This window comes from Panthera tigris, chromosome A2, assembly GCF_018350195.1.
Source record: "Panthera tigris isolate Pti1 chromosome A2, P.tigris_Pti1_mat1.1, whole genome shotgun sequence".
NCBI classification, from domain to species: Eukaryota; Metazoa; Chordata; class Mammalia; order Carnivora; family Felidae; genus Panthera; species Panthera tigris.
Window position 1 is genome coordinate 120,604,633 of NC_056661.1, and position 22,583 is coordinate 120,627,215.

Sequence of the window (22,583 nt, forward strand, 5' to 3'; positions counted from 1 at the left end):
CATGTGGAGTATTTTGTTCCGTGCTTCATTTAAAGGGGTATTCCAGTAGACCAGGGGACTGCTGGAGCCAAGTAAGTAGGATAGAAAGCAGGCTGAAAACCATGTCAGAAGCCAACTGGGGCAAGGTTATTTAGACAGCATGAGTCTTAGTGGCAACAGAAATTAGTGGTTGAAAGAATATCATATGGATGAAATACTTTACCTTTTTTCCGTTCAGTTTTGTCCGTTATCTTTACTTACCAAATTATCCTGTCAGGATGAGAGTGATCTAGCTTTGTGGCGTGTGCCAATTTGACACATCAGTGGGAGTGTTGAGCAGTTTGAATTCTGCTTGGGTAACTTCCTAGCTGCTGGGCAAGTTACTTAGCCTTATCGAAGGCTTTACCATTTATCACAGTGAAAAAGAACTTTCTGCAGTGATGAAAATGTTTTGTATCTGTGCCAATAGAGGGGCAAATAGCCACGTGGCTTTGGAGTGCTTGAAATGTGGTCGTACGACTGAGGAATTGCATTTTTCTTTTATTTAATTGTAATGAATTTAAATAGCCACATGTGGCTTGTGGCTACTGCATTGCACAATGCAGATCTACAGTGAGGATAATTATATGCACCCTAGTATTTAACTTCCAATAAAATCATGAAATACTTTATAAATGCCAAGTGGATGATGGTATATTTACTTGTGTATGTGTATGTATTGTGTAGGGTGGGATAGAATTAAAATAAGTATTCAATACTCACATATAAAGATAGTCTTTTAAAAGGTGATTCAGGGGCACCTGGGTGGCTCAGTCGGTTGAGTGTCCGACTTTGGCTCAGGTCATGATCTCACAGTTCACGAGTTGGAGCCCCGTGTCGGGCTCTGTGCTGACAGCCCAGAACCTGGAGCCTGCTTCAGCCTGCTCCCTCTCTTTGCCCATTCCCCGCTTGCGCACGCTTGCTCTCTCGCGCGCGCGCTCTCTCGCTCTCTCTCTCTCTCTCTCTCTCTCTCTCTCTCTGAAAAATGGATAAACACTGAATAAAGGATTTGAGAGGTGATGCAGTATTGTCCAGAATTAGAATTTAAAAGCTGCTTTTGATTACATTGATCGGTGGCATGAACAGAATAATACTTGTGTGAATGAATGACTATTTTGGAGAGAGAAATATCTGTCCAGATTTGTCACTTAATTTTGAATACTGGTAAAGTAGTGGTTCTTCAGATTTGCTTTCGGTGTAATGGTGGTTCTATTTAAACTTGAGAGTACTTTATAGTATAATTTTGCAAAGATTATTTCCTTAACTTCTTTGAGTAATCAAAATGTGGGGCGCCTGGCTGGGTCAATAGGAAGACCATGCCTCTCCTGATCTCCGGATCATGAGTTTGAGCCCCACATTGCGTGTAGAGATTACTTTTAAAAAAATCAATAAACTTAAAAGATAAGTAAATAATTAAAAGGTAGTAAACAGATCCTTATCTTTTACTTAGATATGCCAAATATGATCATTTAAAATACTGATTTTTTTTTCCTGAAAAGATACATTAAAGTCAAGAAGTAAGAATTTTTTATTACAGCTGTCATGATATAAATAAGCATAAGTGTTTCAGTTTTTCTGGTTTTGTTCTTTTCTAGCTGCATAGATGAATGGTTTGAAGTAAATAGATCTTGCCCGGAGCACCCTTCAGACTAAGCATCAGCTTCCTGTTTTATAGGTAATTCTCCCTTTTTCTTTTCTAATTGGCTTTTTAATTGTTACCTGAGTTATACATTCTCTGCCACCATTTTTATTCATTTATTGAAGCGTGTGTGTGTGCGTACGTGTATGTATCCCAGACATTGTGTTTGGCTACTATATAGAAAACTCACGTGAAAAGATATGTAGAAAACAACTTTGCTGATTCCTGAAAAGAGTCATACATTGAGTAACTTCCCCATTCTTGGTACTTTAAAATACATTGGCTTGTTTAATTTTAGTTTAGTGCTTAAGCCCAGGAACTCTATGGTCGATATATTACTTCATACATGTACTACATATTAGTACACATTACCCCATTTTACCCCTGAAAACCGCAAGGCCTAAGTATTTAATTTCGTGACTTTAAGAAGCAATATGCATAATAGTCCAAGGTCATGTATTTAGCAAACAGAATCAAATTCTGTACTCTTATCCCTCACTTTACAAGTATATTCTTAGGTAATGCAATATATTGTAATTCTAATCATAATAATTAATTAGCATTTATGTTGCATTATGTGCCAGGCATTGTTCCAAGCATTTTACATCTATTAATAATTCATCTAATTGTTGGAACAACCCTTTGAACTCAGGACTCTTGCTATTCCCATCATATAGATGAGGAAACAGTTAAAGAGAGGTTAAGAAACCTGACCTGTCAAGCCTAATTCCTCGGTAGAACTGGGATTTGAACCTAGGCATATTATCTCCAAAGGTTGTGTTCTTAGCTATTTTGCTGCTATTAGGTAGGAGCGTTTTCTTCAAAAAGTTGCATCATGCATTCATTCATTCAGTTCAATCTTTCACCTTAGTATCCTCAGCATATAATAAAGTGCCTGTCTGTACAGTAGGAGGAAAAAAGAAAAAAAATTGAATTTTAAACCAAATACAGAATTTGTTTTGGTCTGCTGGTTTAGCTTATTCATTATTCTGCATTATCTAAAAATGTTCAGTGAATTGAATGATAACCTCACTTGACTATTGCTTTTTTCCACATTCCGTGAAGTGTGTTCATTTGACTTTGAAAAAAATAGTTAACTTAAATGTTATCTTCATATATGTGAAAAGCTTTTTACGAGAAGACTTGGAGAAATGACATAAAGCATTGGGATTTTACATCAAGGCATAACATGTTAGCGGATCCCGGAATCGTTTCAGGAGTTGGAGCCTCTGTGTTCAGAGGTTTAAGGTAGCGGTCGACAACAGTCTTTCCTGAATGGTTAAGACCAAAGACCGGAAACTGGAGCAGAAAGTTGCTCTTAATGATGATGATTTAGTAGCAGATTAGAATATTGACAGGAGATTTGAGGTAACTTAATAGCCACCATAGCAACCAAAGAAAGAACTGCAACATTAATTGAGGCCTCTGTCACAATTACAGTAGGGTATGGGTGTGAAATGTGAAAGCCTTGGTGAACTGTAGGGTACTAGAGGACTGTCAGCTTTTGAACCTTCTACTGTGAGCTGATTCAGACCACACTTTGACACATTTGAAATATGAATTGGGATAAGATGGCCATGTAAAGAAAGTGTGGCGATAGAGTGATATTTTGAGTATATGTGCATAAATGTGTTTATTTGGCTGTGAAAAGGTTTTTTGAAGAGGAAGATGCTTTGAAATATCCTCAGTGTAACCTTATGTCTGGGCCAATAAACTAAAACTATAGCTAAAACTGTAGCAGCATTTTAAGAGAAGTACTAAAAACCAATGCTAATAAAATGAAAATTTTATCATAGTGTTTTACGTACCAAGGTAGTATGTCTAAATTTTTCACCTGTGGGTAAAATTAGTCTTCTATAGGCAGTAAACTTTTCTATGTGAGGTTGAATTTTATGGTTAAAAATTTTATTTTATAAAAAAGTTTTGGAGCACCTGGGTGGCTCAGTCAGTTAAGTGACCAACTCCTGATTTTAGCTCAGGTCATGATCTCATAGTTCATGAGATTGAATCCGCATCAGGCTCTGCACTGACAGCACAGAGCCTGCTTGGGATTCTCTCTCTCCCTCTCTCTCTGCCCCCCCCCCCCCACATTGTCTTTCTCTCTCTCTCTCTTTCAAAGTAAATAAAATTTAAAAGTTATTTCATGATCTGATCAGCTAAATTCCTTTAGCGTCACAGTGAGTTATGGGGTATAAGGAACATGCGTCTCATCTCGTAGTCATTATGCATATTGGTCTTAAACAGCATTTCAGTTTCCTTACCTATGTATTGGTGTTATCTTTTCATTGTTTTTGTTTTTTTTTTCTTTTTGTATATAGAACCTGAGTTTGGTAACAGCTGCCTTAGAAACTTTAGAAATCAATGGAATCTGTCTCTGTGGGTCTTGAGTCATTTTTAAGAATGTATAGACATGGAATGTCTTGATTCTTTTAGATTTTTGCTCCTGTTCTAACTGCTGTTATTTGTCAAATGATAAATTCCTCTTATCCCATTTGCTGTCCCAGATTAAACATATGGGTTTTGTTGTTTTTTTTTGTTTGTTTGTTTGTTTGTTTTGTTTGTTTTTTTTTTTGTTTTGTTTTTAAGTATTTTTTAAGTTTATTTGTTTCTAGAGAGAGAGAGAGAAGGGCAGACAGAACAAGAATCCCAAACAGGCTCTGTGCTTAGTGCAGAGCTGGACACAGGGCTTGAACTCATGAACCATGAGAACGTGACCTGAGCTGAAACCAAGAGTTGGATACTCATCCAACTGAACCATCCAGGAACCCCTAAATGTATGGGTTTGAGGAGTATTTCTTGTTAAGACATTAAAAAGTAGCAACACATGCAACATTTCTGGTATTTTTTAGCATAAGAATTTAATGGATGGCCCAAAAGAGATACAGGACTAAGGTTTTGATTAGTCAGGAAACTGTTTACCATTTTTATTTGGTGATTTTAATTATATGGGGGAAGGTTAATAGGTATGCATAGGTATTGTGTGTGTGTGTGTGTGTGTGTGTGTGTGTGTGTGTGTGTGTGTGTGTGTTTTCTGTACTCTGGTCTTAATTGTGGAGGGAAAATGACTGTGATGTGGTAGATATTTTTCATGACTGTTTTAAGCTTTAACTGGTCCTGCTGTGTCCTTTACCTGTTCTTTTGCAGAACGTTGATTTCATGAGTTTTCAGAATAGTAAGTAAATGTATGAAAACTTACAGCAACTAAAGCAGTGTTCCTGGGGAAATGGATGTTGTATTTTGATTTGTATTAGTATTATGAACCACTGCTTGAACTTCATGTGTCTGCTTCCCCACAGGTTTTCTTGTGTTTTCAAGATGCTTGAAAAACTGAGAGGAGATGAGGATCTGTCTCTGGAAAAAGAAAAACAAAACTGCAGGCATACTCAGCCAGAGATCTGAGTTCTGTGAGACTTGGTAACGCAGAGATGGACAATCACACGGGGAGAAACCCTGCTGAAGAGAGGGCAGTTGCCACAGAACTCAGTGTACCAAACATGCATATAGAGGACACACAGGGATTTTGAAAATGCTGCACCTCCCTTACTAGTCATCTACATAGGTAATACTGATAAACATTTTGTATTCAGACGCCAAAGTTAACTGATTTAAAAGTTGATTTTATTAAGTTCTCTAGAGCTGCGCAACTAGTTGTGTTTGACTTGTTTTTTTCTTGTTTGGGGTCACTTTATTTTCCCCTACATGATGCTTCTGTATTCATCTGTTCTTAAACTGAAGACCACATAATGTACTTCCTATAAATTAAAGTCTTAAATGTGAAACCAAGAAATGAAATCAAGCAGTAAAACATTTTCTGAATGTAGACCATGATCTCAAGTTCTTCTATTTTTTCTCCTATGAGTAGAAAATAGACTTCTGCATAGGAGAGCTAAAATATGTTAGTATTTTAAATTCAAGGTTTAACATTATCAGAATGCAGTCCAAAGAGTAAATCAAGTTACATAATTACATTTTAATGAACTAAGGCTAAGATTGTCTATTGAATTGCAATTTATTACACGTGTTATTTCCTCTTAAGTAAAACTGCTCAGTAGTTAATCAGTAATGAATCATCTTGCAGCTATGCAACTTTTTAAAAAATACAAATTACCAATTTTAAGTGCAGCCAGCTATAATAACTTTGTTTTAACGGGTATTTTTGTTTGTTCTTTTCATGTAATTATTTCATTGTGCTTTGCATCTCCAGACAGTTTCCCCACATTTGGGTAGAATGTTTAGCAGGTTGTAAACTTAGTAACTTATGAAAAGGGTAAGGTAAAATTTTCTTGAGTGGAACTTGGAATAACTTGAGGGACATTTTATATACTTTTAAAAATCAGAATTTAATTGGGATGCCAGATTTATAGCAATTTGCATCTTTCATTTTCCAGATAATCTGGAAGTTAGTGTTTGATAAATGATTTTTTAAAGCAAATATGAAGATTTTGTTAATTTATAATTTATTAATGTGTTATTACTGTAATTGAAAATGTTATAGATAATAGACTTTTAAATTCAGTCTTGTGTAGAAAGAAATGTATTAAGCAAAATTATGTGAATAAATATTCCCACAAAATACATCTGAATGGTTACAAAATACTGGAAGAGAGCTATCAGGCTACAATAGTGAATGTCTTTTTTTTTTTTTTTTTTCTAATCCAAAAAGATACCAATAAGTAGATTTCATATTTTCAACATACAGGGAAAATGTTATCAGTGAACATTTAAGCAGTGCACTTTACTTGGTATAATTGAAAGTTGCACAGTACTGTTTCCTTATTTTAGGCTTTCTTTAACGTATTTAAGTATTTGCTTTTCTATTTAATGCTGCTACTCTTACTCTCAAAATTTTTCCCTATTCTGCTTCTGTTTCATATTTTTTGAAAGGGCACGTGCAGGAGCAACTGCTGCTACCCAGAAAAATTGGTGTTTTAGAAACAATTGAAAGGGTTTTTCATTGCTTTCTGTGTGATTCCAGAGCAGATAACATTTTCCCTAAAGTTATGCTGTGAAATGCCTTTTGTTATGCTGCAATTGACAAAAGCGTCCCAAACCTCCATTGTGACGGCTGACAGCACGGTTTGTTTCATAGGTGCTTTTTAAACCAGTTATGGGAAATACTCTTCCCTCACGGAAAATCTTTCCTTCAGTTTTCTTCTGTTACCATGACATCTTAGTATGAATCCATTTTCTTTCACATTTTTAATTTTGTAAGCTTCCACACATAACACATGTACCCGCTCACCCCCGGAAAGACCTCTTAGAGTATTTTGTGAATGATTCATTTTTTTCCTACTACTGGTATATTGTTATGGTAAGAATTGTTTTGTTGTCTTCCGTTCTTAAAGGCACAGCTTAACTCTAGCTGTGGTAGTGACGCATTAATATTCTTCTGGAAGTTGATTTTCTGTTATGTGATTTACTCATTGACTTTTTAATTTTACAGACTTTAGTTCTTTTCCTTCTGTGTCCTGTTCCATATCAGCCTCTCTCGCTCAGCCTCTGACCTACGGTTCTGTGCTGCAGCAGCTACAGCAGAAGAAAGTTCAGTGTTTGTTAGTTCAAGTGCTCCTTGATTATTATATTTGTCTAGAACAGTACTTACTTAAAATCTGTTTATAGCAGCCCTTTTGTGTTAAAATTGATAGAGGTTAGCATTTTTTACTTTAGGTTCAGTCTCCATCAATGACTCCCCAGAAAGAAGAATTTAGGAATTGAAAATGTTTTTATGCCCAGATGCTCTGGTTATTATTCAAAGTCAAAATTGCTACTCTGGAAAATATTATAATATTCTACATCATGTCACTTACAATATTTGTGTATCTGTATGTGGACACTGAATAGTGTAAGTAGGATATAAAAATCACATTAGATATTTAAATATGTTGCTTGAAACTACTGACAACTGAATATTATGGAGACAAAATAAAGATTGAAAACCTAGCTATCAAGTTGGTGATTGATAGCCTTCCAGAATTTTTGTAAATACACGTTTTAAAATGAGATCGCACTTGCGTAAATAGAAAGCAATATGTTCTGAAATTTCACTTTAGTGCCACTCTTCATAATGGGTTTATTGCCAATTTTGACTCGTTTTACTTTGATCTGGCTTTTTGAATTTTGTTATTGTTATTGCTGGAATGTATAAGAGATAGTAAAATTATCCTGTCTTTGGGCTTTTTGCCAGAGAAATTAGCTAAACCTAGTCTTAATCTATGTTTTTCAGATCTGGTTATAAATCTGATATAGATCGTGTTTTAAGAGCAGTGTTTGTGATTGAAATATAAGTAATGAATTCTATAACCGATTTTTTTTGTGGTAGCTGAACAACATTTAAAAGGCCATATCGTTAACTCTTGCATGCTATATGGGTTTTGGTTTCTTTGTGCAAATCTTCTGTTTCTTTTAAGTGATACACAGTTCTTTCTGTTCTCACCACTAAATACTTCGTTAGAATGTAGCCCAAACGAAATGCCTGAGGATCACTGTCAGCATATTTTCAATATGTATTTTGAAAAGATTTCAGGTTAACAAATTATTAGTGAAAATGGCAGATTCCTTTTCAAAGTTTATTTTACCTTCCCAATTTGGGTATAGTGAAGTTTAAGGGCAATTATTTAAATTAACATACTATAGCAAGACTAAGAGAAATGTCTTTAAATGAAAAGACAGTAAATTAAATGTAAATATTACCTAATCTTATTCACTAACTTGGAGAGCTGAAGAAGAGAAATTTCCTAAAAGTAAGCTACATTTGAGCAAAGCATGAAACTCTTTAAAAATTCAAGAATAATTGAATTTACCATCTGATTGACATCCCTTTTATGCATTGATAATAATATCCAAATCATCCTATTTTTTCACAGAGGAGTTTCCATATAAATCAGATGAACTTTGTAAGACTTCATAGAGGTAAATGTTGCTTATTAATTGTGAGTACAGTCTGTGAGCTGCCGGAAATCTTCTAGTTCATTTGGGCCATTTTCTTGCAGTTTGATTTATCCTGAGGTGAACTCAATGCATATTGACAGTGTGTTAAATGTGAAATGTCCCTTGTTCTTATACAGGTATTTTCTAAGTTAAAAAAAAAAAAAAAATTTAGCATGCTGATACTTTTATCTTTGACCCCATCACTCCCCCCTTTTTTGAAGTGCTTAACTTCTGATTTTTTTCTTTACTATATTGTGAATGACAATAGTTAAATTATGTTTTACTGTTCTATTCCTCTGTATCCAGACCTTTTCATTCTGATACTAAATTGCTACTTGTTTTGTTTTGTTTTGTTTTGTTTTGTTTTGTTTAGAGGAAATTGCTACTTGGTATACTCCTAGTAGTGATTCTTATTCATGAACAGCTGAATAGGTAAAACTTTTGGTAATAATTTACTCAGGCAGTACTTTGAGTGCCATATTCTGGGAATGCTGTGTTGAAGCTGGGAAACTGAATGTTCTTTTTCCATCACAGAATTCCTGAATTGAATGGGAAATACCTGGTCTTTGAAGTTCAGCTGATTCTCTGGAAAGAACTAAAGGCATTGAAGAAAACCAGATATATTCATATTAAGTTTTAGCTAAAAATGCAGTATGACTAAGGGGAGTTGGTGTATTTTCAGATGTTAAGCTTAAGCCATCATTAATTTTAGACCAACGGCTAACAATAAGATAAATTGTTAGTTGTTTATAGGGAAGCAAAGAGCAGTATGGCATAAACTCACATCTCAGAAATGAAAAATTTCAAAATAAGATTGCAGTATTTGATTAACCAACATTGTGCCTCCTAGCTCTGCCCTGGACTGTGAGGCCACTGTCAGGACTGCAAGTCTTAGAATCAGAAGTGACTGATTTCTCCTATTATTAAATTCTCATGCCTTCCCTTTTGATTTGATATGCTGAGATTGACTGATGGTTTATGTTTATAAACTTACAGTTCTGCCTGTGCCCTGTTACCAGTGACCCTGGTGCTAGCATCTTGAAAAGGTTATGTTATTAGTCATTAGCATTTTGAGCACGTGTATGCATAGAATACAGTTAACAGACCCTGTAGGGAGATCAAGAGATATTTTGGAATTTGATGATGATATTGGTCTTTATTACAGAAGTCCATTTCATTTTATTTCTTTCCAATGATTATATGAGTGTCTTTTTTAAAGAACATCACAGTAATAGTATTTATTTCCATTGGTTTGTTCATGGTTTCAACAACTCTTCTGTAATACCTCTTAATTTCCTCTAGTAGAAAGTATTTTCCTGTTAAATAAGGCATCAAAAGCATCCATCAGAAGAAATCTAGAAAATGTATTAGGAACAACTTGTATTAGTATGTTCTAAACTAAAATGGAACAATTCATGATTGATAATTTAATAAATAAAACTTCCGAATGATCTTGCCAAATTATCCTGTTATTTAGAAGTATAACATAAGAGAATGCTTTCAAGGAAATTTGTCATATCCACTGTAATGCCTAGAAGTTGACAGTACATTATAATAAAACTGAGAATTACCTGATTGCTGAAAGGTTACCATGAATTAACTGTTGTCACAGTTTCTTTATCTATTTTTGTATACCCATTAAGTTAAAAATCTACAATAGCTTGAGAAATTACATAATGGTAATGAACAAAGAAAGAGGTCTTCATTACCTTAACCAGGAGTAAAAATGTACTTTGAAATTTCTACTGTGAAACCTATTTGTAAGTTTTTTAATTGAAATATGATTGTAGTAGAGCTATTAAGTTTTGGGGTGGGGTGGTCTGTCAATGTGTAATCATAACTTTAAAAATTTAGACTGTATTTGGTAACATTCCATCATGTTTTTGAAAAAGGAGTAATTGATCTTTTGAAGTACAGGTTTCATGATGTGTAAGAGGTATTGAGCTTTGTAGCAGAGTGGTTAAGAACATGGGTTCTGGGGCCAGACTGCCCAGTTTTGCTATCTTTGTGACATTGGGCGAGATGCTTAACTCCTCTGTGCCTTGCCTTTGCCTATAAAAAGAGGTAAAAAAAAAAACAAAAACAAAAAACTGCCTACCTCCAGGTTGTTGTGAGGGTTAATTGGGAAGGTGCACATATGCAACAGACACACAGCAAGCACTTCATGATGTTAGTGGTGGTTAAAGATGATAAAAATATTTGTGCTTATCTATAAATAAATAACTTTTGTTATTCTCTTCAGTCACGAGGTGTAGAAGTAATGTCTTAAACCTTTAGCTGACACATTTAAGAAACCTCTGTATATAATAGAGGGCATTGTAGATTCTGTTCTTGCTTAAAGATTGACTCTTTTCAGCAAGTATGTATTAAGCAGACTTGGTTTTATGGACTGTTATGGACCAAGAATACAGAAATCCAAGATAGCTAGCCTCTGAGACCTTAATTAAACTTTAGTGGGTGAAGCAAATAAGTGAGCAAACCTATAATAAGTTGTAATAATTGTTATTATAGACTTATACACAAGATGCATATGGTCATTAGACCATAGGTCATGAGACTAGGCAAGAGAATGATTAAGTCTTTAAGAACAAATAGATCATACATAGCTCCAGGGGGTATGGATAAAAGGACTTGTGGAGTGGGAAGTAAGCCTAAGGCAGAAAGCATAGCACACACAAGCAGGACATTCTTGGAGAGTTGCTATGTCTAGAGAGGCAAGCAAGTGGCAAATCACGAAGGGATATACGTCCCAGACTACAATTCAAGGGTTTTAAACAGGAAAAAGACCAATTTACCCATACAGAAGAATGAAACTACAGGCAGAGAGACTTTGTTGGAAAATTTATAGCAGTTCAAGCAAGATAATGAGGGACAAAACCAAAGGAGTGACAATAGGAAAAAGAAGATGGAGGCACTTACAAGTTTTGAGAGCGAAATGAACTCCACTTCAGTAGTCATTTAGATGTGAGGATGAAGGACAAGACCAGGACAACTCCCGTCTGTCCTTTTGCCACAGCTTGGAGGGTTGACTCTTAAGGACAGAAATTTCCACTTGGGGAAAGCTGATTATGCCAGAAATACTCCCTGGAGAACCAAAGAGAAAGATTACCGACTCTAACATAAATTAGATCTGAAATAGGAGGCAGAGCCTTGAGAGAGAAGCCAGACAGTTGGCAAGTTGTGAGAAAGCGAGAAAGAGAGAGGGAAGGTTTAGGAGTGCTCTAGATACAAATGTTGCCAACACTGTTAGAAAGGGCAGTAAGTTCATGCGATAAGTAAGGTACACTTTTCTAGTGCAATGACTTCTAGGTCGGTTGAGTTGGGCCTTCTCCCAGCAACTCCCCCCACCCCCATATTCCCCCTTAACATCCAATACCTGTTGGAATAGGGCCATGCTTTCCCAGCTTTGTCTAGTGAAGTGCTGAAATGCATTCTGAAGCATTCATGAGGTTTTCTCTCTGGTTCATTTGTCCCAAACTCTTTTCATTATGCCAGTCTTCTCAGACATTCACAACAGAAGTAAGCTATTGTTGGAAGTAGAGTATTCCAGAAGAGGCTTATTGGTTCCTGGAAGGCTATGGGTTGCCCGTGGGTGCACTATGATTATCTTTGTTTAGCAGACAGAGAAAGATGACTGATAAGCTTATATTTAGTTCCTGGAGAAGCAGCAGAAACCTTGGGGCATCCTTGTATTATATTAGGTCAAGGACTCCCCCACAGATTCCCTAATCTAATACAACATATCTGTAGGAACACCAGACTTTCACAGGTTTCTCCAAATTGGTTCAAAGATAAACCTGTAGATAACTTGGAACTTCCTAGACCAGGAATTCCTACAAAGCAAGATCTGTGAGAATAGTAGAAACTTAACACCTTAGAGGGAGTTGTCCTAAAATGTAAGAAATAAAAAAAATAAAAAACATAAGTATTACTGCATGATTTAAGATTTGATTTCTCACATAAAATGAAAATAATTTTTCTGCAATATCATACTGATGCTGTAATTATAAGACCATTCTGCCGTATAGTGCCTTATTTCTCTGGTTCTTTTCCATGAATTCATGAATTCAATGTTCATTATTTTATCAGCATTAAAAAGTACTTGACCAAAAAATACAACAAAGTCAGTTTAAGACTTAAATCCTTCGGGTGCCTGGGTAGCTCAGTCGGTTAAGCCACCAACTTTAGCTTAGGTCATGATCTCACCGTTGATGAGGTCAGGCTCTCTGCTGTCAGCACAGAGCCCACTTTGGATCCTTTCCTCCCTCCCTCTCTCTCTGCCCCTCCCCTGCTTGTGCGCTCTCTCTGTCTCAAAAATAAGTGAACATTTAAAATGAAAGACTTGAAGCCTTTCTGACTGGCTTGATAATTTAGTGTCTGGATAACTGAAAACAAAACTGTTTAGCATTAACAATGTAAATTTGTATTTCAGAAAAATGTCAAATAACTGTCATAACGTTTTAAAGTAGCTCGTTTACGGGCACCTGGGTGGCTCAGTCGGTTGGGTGTCCGACTTCGGCTCAGGTCATGATCTCGCGGTCCGTGAGTTCGAGCCCTGTGTCGGGCTCTGTGCTGACCGCTCAGAGCCTGGAGCCTGTTTCAGATTCTGTGTCTCCCTCGCTCTCTGACCTTCCCCCATTAATGCTCTGTCTCTCTCTGTCTCAAAAATGAATAAACGTTTAAAAAAATTTTTTTTTAAATAAAAAAATAAAGTAGCTCGTTTATAACTGAAATGTTGAAATGTTATCAAGTCTGTAAATGTTAAGGATATTCATTATCCAAATATTCGGAGGATATCCATCAAGGAAGTCAAATAGTATATAGTTCATTTTTGGAGCTCAAACATTGTGAAGGCTAAAGGCCTTAGGGTATTTAAATATCCAAACTATTGTCATTTTAGCATGTAATCAGTATAGAAATTATCAGTGAGATTTTAGATATTTTTCAGTCTTTGAAATCTGATGTATATTTTATACCATATCTGTACTCGGAAATAGCGGCATTTAAGTGCTCACCAGCCTTAATGTGACCAATGGCTGATAGGTCTTATATGAGCCTGGGAGTTTGGTTTTCCATTCCAATCTATCCTCACCTAAATGTTTTTAAAGGTCTTATAAATCCAACTTGGTAAAGACCTGGGTCTCAGAAAGTTAATTAAGGACTGCATGAGCAGAGCTGGTCCTATGTCATTACTAAATGGAGTCAGAGTTTCCTAATTTTTTCAGTGAAAGAGGCTGGAAATACCTTGAAAAGGTTGAAAGTCTAAGGAACCTCTGTTTGCTTTCCCAGATGCCACTAGCTTTTGTTATGACTATAGTGTTTGGGTAAGAACACACAAGCTCCGAATATCTGAGCTGGTGTGTTTGTGATGACCCACGGGAATTGTGAGCAGTGCTGATGAATAGCTCCAGTCCGATTTGTCCCCTGTGTTGAGCTCTGCAGGGACAGTTGCATGAGTTTCAGGCCTTCTAGCGGTAGTTAACTTTGTATCACATCCATGCTTAAACTGCAAAACTTGTCCACCAGACACTCATTCACAGAACAGACTCTTCAAAATCTAGCTTTGAGAGTTACCAGTAGTGAAGTCTGAGCTGTCTTCAGTAAGCTGCTCCCTGGTTTGTGTGGGGAATTCTGTGCTCAAGCGCCCTGTGAAAAGGAGTCAGTGGTGGAATTGCCAGGGAGTTTACACATGAGGATGGCTGTACCGTGGAAGACAGGTACTGCACTCTCTAGCTGTGGGGTCCCCGTACGTCGGTAATCCTTAACACTTGGCTGAATATTAGATCAACTCAGGAGGTAGGAAGGGAGGACAGTTTTTTCAAAAAAAAAATTATTAAGGCCTTGGGGTGCCTGGGTGGCTCTGTTGACTAAGTGTCTGACTCTTGATTTCAGCTCAGGTCATGATCTCGTGATTTGTGAGGTTGAGCCCCACGTTGGACTTTACATTGATAGTGGGGAGCCTGCTTGGGATTCTCTCCTTCCTCCCTCTCAAAAATGAATAAAAATAATAATAAGGCCTGACCCCACGCCAGAGATGCTAAGTTAACAGTTGTGGTGTGATCCTGTTGCACAGCCAGGGTACAACTTTAGGGTTTTCTCACACATTCCCCAGAGTGTCAGCCATTGGAGAGGAAAGTGCCAGGCCTGTCGTAGACCTCTACAGCCAAGATCTAGCTACATTACCTCCGGTTCTCTTAGGAAAGAGACTCGATCAAACTTTTGGCTCTTTTTGAGTGAGAAAACTATCCTCTATCATTGCCCATTCTTCCCATCTCACTGGTTCGTAGAATAAACTGCCTGATGGAGCCAGGCTGAGGTCCTCGATGATTTCTTTTATGTTGCGCACCCAAGTTGGCAAATTGCTAAAAGCCCTTTCTGCCTCCAGAATGTGGCTCTGACAAATCAAAAGTTACCTTTTAGGTTCCTCTTTCTTCCCTCGGCATTAAAAAATCTTGGACATCAAAATTGAGCCTTGATGTCTTTGTCTTATGCTTATCGTCTCTCCCTACTGAAGCAGCAGCTCCCAGTGATTCACGAAGTTGCCATAAACAACCAGAAACGCAAGGCATGAAAAATGTGGCAGTTAACAGTTCAGAAATCGCGTTCTGCTGCGCTGACATCGATCACTAGAGAGCGCCTGTAGGTCACTGCATGTGAGCATGTGAGTAGCTGTAGTCTGATTTTCGTTCTTAGAGTTCTGTTGTTAATCTTGAAGTCTTCTCGGCCTGAAGAATCTGTGGCAGTTGCTTGAACTGGAATGCGGGGTGAGTGAAGTGTTGGTTCATTCACTTAGCCTGTGTTTTTTGAACACTTGATAGATGCAAGATACTGTGTGAGACACTGCATGTACATTGACGGGGAAAAGCGAGTTTCTGCCCTTAGGGAGCTTATGCTTCCGTAGTTTTAGCAAAAGCTGGTGATCAGGCGTGACATAGCAAGTATGTAAATAACACAGCTGTGTGAAACCTCGTTCTTGAATAAGCATTTGTTGTCCTATCTCTCAAGGAGTACGATTATTAAAGTCACTGGGAAATACTTTATCTGTGCATCTGTTCACAGTTTTACGCTTGTGCCAGACCCTGGGCCGTGTCAGTGCTGCTAAAACAGGTGAAAACAGATGAAAGTACTAAGCACACTAGGATTGCAGTGGAGACAGCCAGACAGATGAGTTAGCGCATTTCTGGTTTTTTAGAGGCCTGTTTTCTCAATAAGAGTGGGGATCTATTTATTCCTAATCAGATTTTTTTCTTCACGGCCTTTTAAAAGCAACTCCAGTCAGTGATAGTTTACGTACAACAAAACACTCTTTGTAAGTGTCCGGTCTGATGGGCTTGGACACATACATACACCTGTGCTGTCACCATAGCCAGGATAGAGAACATTTCCATCACCCCTCAGAAGGTACCACAGGCCCCTTTACACCTTGTTCCCACCCATCCACCCTCAGCCCCTAGGCAGCCATTGATCCGCTGTGTCGCTGTAGAGTAAATGAAAACATTATTTGTGTAAGGCTTGTGTTGCTCAGCGTATCTGTGAAAGGCATCAGCGTTACTGCTTGAGTCGGTTCCTTTTTATTGCTGAGTATTGTATGAATATAGTACATTCACTCATAACTACATTCATTGTATGAATATACTCCACAGTTCGTCATCCACCAACCCATGGGTGGACACCTCGGCTATTTCTAGTTTGGGCTGTTATGAATGAAGGGACTGTGAACATTGATCTCTAAATCTTGATGGCAACATGTGATTTCATTTATCTTGAATAAATAGGAATGGAATAACGGCGTCACAAGGTAAATATTTGTTTCCGTTTCTAAGATAACTGCCAAACAGTTTTCCAAAGTGGCTGTACCATTTTACATTCTCACCAGTACCGAATATGGTTTCCCCTACATTATTGCCAACATTTGATATTGTCAGTGTTTTGAATTTTGGCCACTCTAGTGGATGCATAGTGGTATCTCACGATTTAATTTGAATTTATGTAACCACTAATAACATTCCCAGCTTAACACTTGTTGCTCCTGTGTATTTTCTTTGGCGAAAGGTCTAATCAGATCTTTATCCCATTACTTTTAACAGTTTGGCTGAGGTATGATTTACATACCACAGAATCCAGTCATTTAATGTGTTCTCAGGTTCCTCCGTGTCTAGCGTGTGTTAGTAATTTTAAGTTTTTATTTAAATTCTAGTTGGTTAACATACAGTGTAACATTAGTTTCAGGTGTACAATGTAGTGATTCGACACTTGCATGTACCCTGCTGCACATCACATCAGATGCTCTCCTTAATCCTCATCGCCTGTTTCACCCATCTGCCCACCTACCTCCCCTCTGGTAACCATCAGTTCTCAACAGTTAAGAGTCTGTTTCTTGGTTTGCCTCTCTCTCTTTCTCCCACCCCCCCCCCCACTGCTTTTCCGCTTTGCTCTTTGTGTTGTTTCTTGAATTCCACATATGAGTGAAATCCCATGGTATTTGTCTTTCTCTGACCAACTTATTTCACTTAGCATTATACCCTCTAGCTCTATCCATGTCGTTGCAAATGATGTGTTAGTAATTCTTATTTTTGCTGAACAGTTTTCTGTTGTATGGATATACCACTTTGGTTCACTCACCAGCTGATGGAAATTTGGATTGTTTCCACTTTTTTGGCTATTATGAATGATGCCACTATGAACATTCACCTTCACATGTTTGTGTGGACATGTTTTTCATGTGTCTTGGGTAAGTACCTAGAAGGAGTCTTGCTAGGTTATATGCATGCATTCGTACATACCTTCCCATCCTGGGATACGGTGGAGGCTTACTCTTATCCCCAGATCACTGTGTTAAATTTCCACGGTTCTGCTTACCTGTTGCTTGCTGCCATCAGTATCTTAACCTCAGGCCAGCTACCATGTTGGCCTTCCCTGTCTGCCACTAGCATTGATGTCGCCAGCAATACCTCTGACCGTGAGTTTTTCCCACATTTTGCTCCAAAAGCAGTTGAGCCCCCGCTCCAGCAAGGAGGCTGCAGGTTCCCACAGCCTGCCCCTCTCTGGTGGAACTATAACGCCCCAGAACTTGGGAGGCTGTGGGGGGGGGGGGTTATGTGTGGGGCAGAGGGGCGGGGAAACTGCTCTGGGCTAAAATGCCAGATTCACACTGTTTTTTACTAAGGATCGGTAGGTCTTCTGGAGTAAACGTTTCTGTTTGTTGCATGCCTTTGGTCATTTTCCAAAGTTCTAAAATCATTGTTTCAACAGTTTTCTCAATGTTTTCCACTACTTTCTGGGGAGAAAATGTGCCATACTTGTTTCCCAGTTATTCCCAAAGTCTCATGGGGCTCCTTATTTTTAAATTGGGTTGTAAGAGTTCTTTATATGCTCTGCATGCAAATATTTTTATCAGACGTATGATTTGCAAATACCTTCGGTCTATGGCTTGCCTTTTCAATTTCTTAACAGTGGTTTTGAAAGAGCAAAAGTTTTAAATTTTGCTGAAGTCTAGTTTATTAGTTTTTTGTTTTCCTGTTTATGCTTTTAGTCCTGTTTGAGAAATTTTTGCCAAATACAAAGTCACAGAGGTTTTCTCTGTCACTCTTACATTTGGATCTGTGATACAACTCAAGTCAATTTTTGTGTATATTGTGTGAAGGTATATATTGATGTTCATGGTTATCCATATGACTCTCCAGTTTGTTCCAGATTGTTTGTTCTAATGACCATTGAATTAACTTGGTATCTTTGTTGAAAATCAAAAAGCTTTATATGTGCAGGTCCGTTTCTGGGCTCATTTTTGTTCCATCGACCTATATATATTACATTATCTTGATTACTGTGTATTTATAAAAGTTTTGAAAGCATTGTTTTCAGTTTTGAAACCAACTTTTTCTGGGCCTAGAATTCTAGATCATCATTTTTTTTTTCTTTTTATTGTCTTTTAGTACTTTAAAGATACTCTCCCATTATCTTCTATCATACAGTAGCTTCAGGCAAGAAGTTTGCCATCATTCTTTGTAAAAAAATTTTTATGTTTTATGTGTTTTGTTTTCGGTTTTTTGGTTTTTTTTTTTTGAGAGAGAGCATGAGCAGGGGAGGAGCAGAGGAAGAGGGAGAGAGAGAATCTTAAGCAGGCTTTTCGCTGAGCATGGTGCTTCATGCGGGGCTCCATCTTACAACCCTGGGATCATGACCTGAGCCGAAACTAAGAGTTGGGCACTTAACCAACTGAGCCACCCAGGTGCCCTTATAAGATTTCTTTTCTTTCTTTTTTTTTTTTTGAAAGTTTATTTTGAGAGAGTGGGGGAGGGGCAGGGTGAGAGGGAGAGAGAAAATCCCAAACAGGTTCCATGCTGTCAACATGGAGCCCATTGTGGGGCTCAGACCCACAAACCATGAGATCGTGACCTGAGCTGAAATCAAGAGTCAGACGCTTAACCAACTGAGCCACCCAGGAGCCCTCCCCGCCCCATGTAAAAACTTTATAGTTGAGACTATTTACATACTATAAAATCCACCATTTTGAAAGGTACAATTCAGTGCTTTTAGAATATTCACAAGGTCACCATTGTTTAATTTGAGAACATATACAGCAGTCCAAAAAGAAATCCCTGCCCATCAGTAGTCATGCTCCATTCTTCCCTCCCTCCCCATCGCCTTTCTCTTGGTAATCACTATTCTACTTGTCTCTCTTTAAATCTGCGTATTCTGGATACTTCATTAAATGGAATCATACAATACGTGTCCTATTGTGTCTGGTTTCTTTCACTTAGTGCAATATTCTCAAGGTTTATCCATGCTGTAATGGGTATCAGTGCTTAATTTTTTTAGATACCTAAATAGTATTGTATGGATACATCACATTTTCTTGATGGATATTTGGGTGGTTTCCACTTTTTGGCTACCCTGAATACTGCTGCTATGAGCCTTTATTTGAGCACACATCTTTTTGTGAACATATCTTCAGTTACCGTGGGCATATACCCAATAGTAGAATTGTTGGGTCATATGTATGGCAGCTTTGTGTTTAACTTTGTGAAAACTGCCAAACTTTTTCCAAAGTGGTTTCATTATTTTACATTCCCACCACAAATATGTAAAGGTTTTAATTTCTCCACATCCTCACTGACACTGGTGTTTGTCCATCTTTTTTAACATAGCTAACCTAGTGGCTATGAAGTGATATCTCGTGGCTTTGCATTTCCATGACTAATTATGTTCGGTGTCTTTTCATTTGCTTATTGGCCATTTGTGGATCTTTGGAGAAATGCCTGTTCAGATTCTTTCCCCACTTTAAAATTATTTGTCTTTTTATTACTGCATTTTAAGAATTTTTTTTTTTTTTTTAATTTTTTTTTTTTCAACGTTTATTTATTTTTGGGACAGAGAGAGACAGAGCATGAACGGAGGAGGGGCGGAGAGAGAGGGAGACACAGAATCGGAAACAGGCTCCAGGCTCTGAGCCATCAGCCCAGAGCCTGACGCGGGGCTCGAACTCACGGACCGCGAGATCGTGACCTGGCTGAAGTCGGACGCCCAACCGACTGCGCCACCCAGGCGCCCCAAGAATTTTTTTAATATGTTCTTGATTCTAGACTTTTGTCAGATATGATTTGCAAATATTTTCTCCCATTCTGTGCATTGTCTTTGACTTTTTTTTGGTAGTGACCTTTGCAAGCACAAAAGTTTTTAATTTTGATGAAGTCCAGTTTATCTAAATTTTTGTCTTTGGCTGCTCGTGTTTTAGGTGGCATCTAAGAAACCATCGCCTAATCCAAAGTTACAAAGATTTACACTGATATAAAAGTTTTCTTCTAAGAGTTTCATAATTTTAGCCCTTACATTAGGTCTTTGATCCATTTGGAATTAATTTTGTGTATAATATGAGGTGTAACAGTCCAACTTCATTCTTTTACATGTGGATGTTGTTGTTGCGACACCATTTTTGAAAAGACCATTATTCTTCACCCCATTGAACTATCTTGCCTCCCTTGTCGAAATTCAATTGAAGATAAATGTATGGGTTTGTTTCACAACTCTTAATTTTATTCCATTGATCTATGTCTATCCTTATGTCTGTACCAAACTATAATCTTGATAACTGTATTTTTGTAATATGTTTTAGAACGGGGAAGTGTTCTTGGCTTAGAAGTGGAAGTTTTTCTTGTCACTTGAACTAAAGATTAGGTAATGCCAGTTTGTAAAATATTAGGCAGCTTTAACATTTTTGCATACAAGGAAATGATGCCATCATACAAATGATAGGAAAGCTCTCGACTGGGCATTTTTCCCTTATTAGAGTTGACCATAATCTTGGCTTGGGAGATCTTTACACCCACTCCCCTTTCCCTTGTGTGGCAGGGTGAAAACTCAAAGCATATTGATGATTGCTGGGAAATATGTGAATTGTTAGCTAACTGTCCAGTTAGTATAGCTTTCTAAAATTCCTTCTTTGGGACAGCTCCAAAAGTAAATATGTAAGTACTTACACAAAGAAAAAGTACTATTACTTCAAATCCCATTGTGTATAGATAATCACCATTAGTCTTTGGTAACTATACCCCCACTTACCAATCTGTATAAACCTAATTTAACATATGTAATGTCACACCAAACATGCTCTCTTTCGGGCACGTTCAACAGTATATCATAAATACTTTTGTCATTAAGTACAAATCTTCACAATATTGATGATATAGTACTATTAGGATATTTATGATTTCCTTTACACTTTTATTGTTAAAATTTTAAGCTGTTTCTATGTTACACTCTTGACATGGGAGTTCAAGTTTCTCTGTACTTTGAGCAAAACTGAATTTTATTGCTGTGTTTCCACCTCTGCTATTCTGATAAGCACAAACTCAGTTTTCATTGCATTTCTTTCATTATAACTATAGTTAAGCATCTTTTCATTAGTGTACTGGCCATTTGTGTTTCCTTGCAAATTATTTGTTTATGACTATTGCTGGTTGTTTTGGGGTTTTTTTTCCTTAGTGGTTTAAGATATTTTTAAGTGTTAAGACTATTAGTTTTTTAATATACATTACAAATGTGTTTATTAGCTTTTCATTTCACTTTGAATCTAATTTATGGTAGTATTTTTTCTTAGGGTTGTTTTGCTTTCCTTCTGTTCAACATTTTTAAAATAGTCACATTTATTAATTTTGGCCTTTGTTTATTTTGTTGTTGTTTATTTACTTATTTTGAGAAAGAGTAGGGGAGGGGCGGAGAGAGAGAAAGAGAGAAAGAGAGAAAATCCCAAGCAGGCTCCACACTGTGGGTGCAGAGCCCGATGCGGGACTTGAGCCCACAAACCATGAGATTGTGACCTGAGCCAAAGTCTGACATTTAACCAACAGAGCCACCCGGTGCCCCCTTTTATGTTTTTGACTTTCGTGGTCATGTTTAAAAGGATTTTACTCATCCACCCTCCCCAGCTCATGCTCTGTCTCTCTCTCAAAAATAAACATTAAAATTTTTTTTTAAAAAAGGGGGCGCCTGGGTTTCTCCGTTAAGCATCCAACTTCGGCCTAGGTCGTGATCCTTGCAGTTCATGAGTCGGAGCCCCAAATTGGGCTCTGTGCTGACAGCTCAGAGCCTGGAACCTGCTTCAGATTCTGTCTGTCCGTCTGTCTCTCTGTCTTTCTGTCTCTCTCTCTGCCCCTCCCCCACTCATGCTGTGTGTCTCTCCTCTCAAAAATAAACATTAAAATTTTGTTTTAAATAAAGGGATTTTACCCATCTTAAGTTTATATAAGTATTTGCTTGTATTTTCTCCTGGTGCTTTTATATATAATTTCCTTTCTAAATATATTTAAATATTTAATCCATCTCTTAAAATGCAACTTTAAAAAAATTACAGAGCTTTTTGTTTGGCACAATATGTTTGAGTAATAAGTGTCTTAGTAGGTGGATTTTTGCATTATTTTTTGCAGAAGCATCTACTTAAGCTTTTAAAGTCTCATTGTGCCAGTTGATGCTGGAATACAAAATAATGGTGAGATAACAGTTT

General features: G+C 37.4%; 1 protein-coding gene across 10 annotated transcripts in view; it reads left to right on the forward strand.

Moving 5' to 3' along the window:
• The window catches only part of ZNRF2 (zinc and ring finger 2), a 138,552-nt gene that overhangs the window by 91,409 nt on the left and 24,560 nt on the right, over window positions 1-22,583 (forward strand). For 2 of the 10 annotated variants that reach the window (XR_006211837.1, XM_042969271.1), the window contains 2 exons: window positions 1,614-1,693; window positions 4,954-8,603. Coding sequence is in view for 1 of the 10 variants with exons in the window: in XM_042969271.1 (XP_042825205.1) it covers window positions 1,614-1,671 (58 nt within the window). In the remaining 9 variants the exon portion in view is untranslated. Of the gene's footprint in view, window positions 1-1,613; window positions 1,694-4,953; window positions 12,127-15,098; window positions 16,978-17,168; window positions 17,991-22,583 lie in introns of those variants that run through there. The other 8 variants (XR_006211845.1, XR_006211844.1, XR_006211841.1 and 5 more) reach the window with 8 other exon arrangements.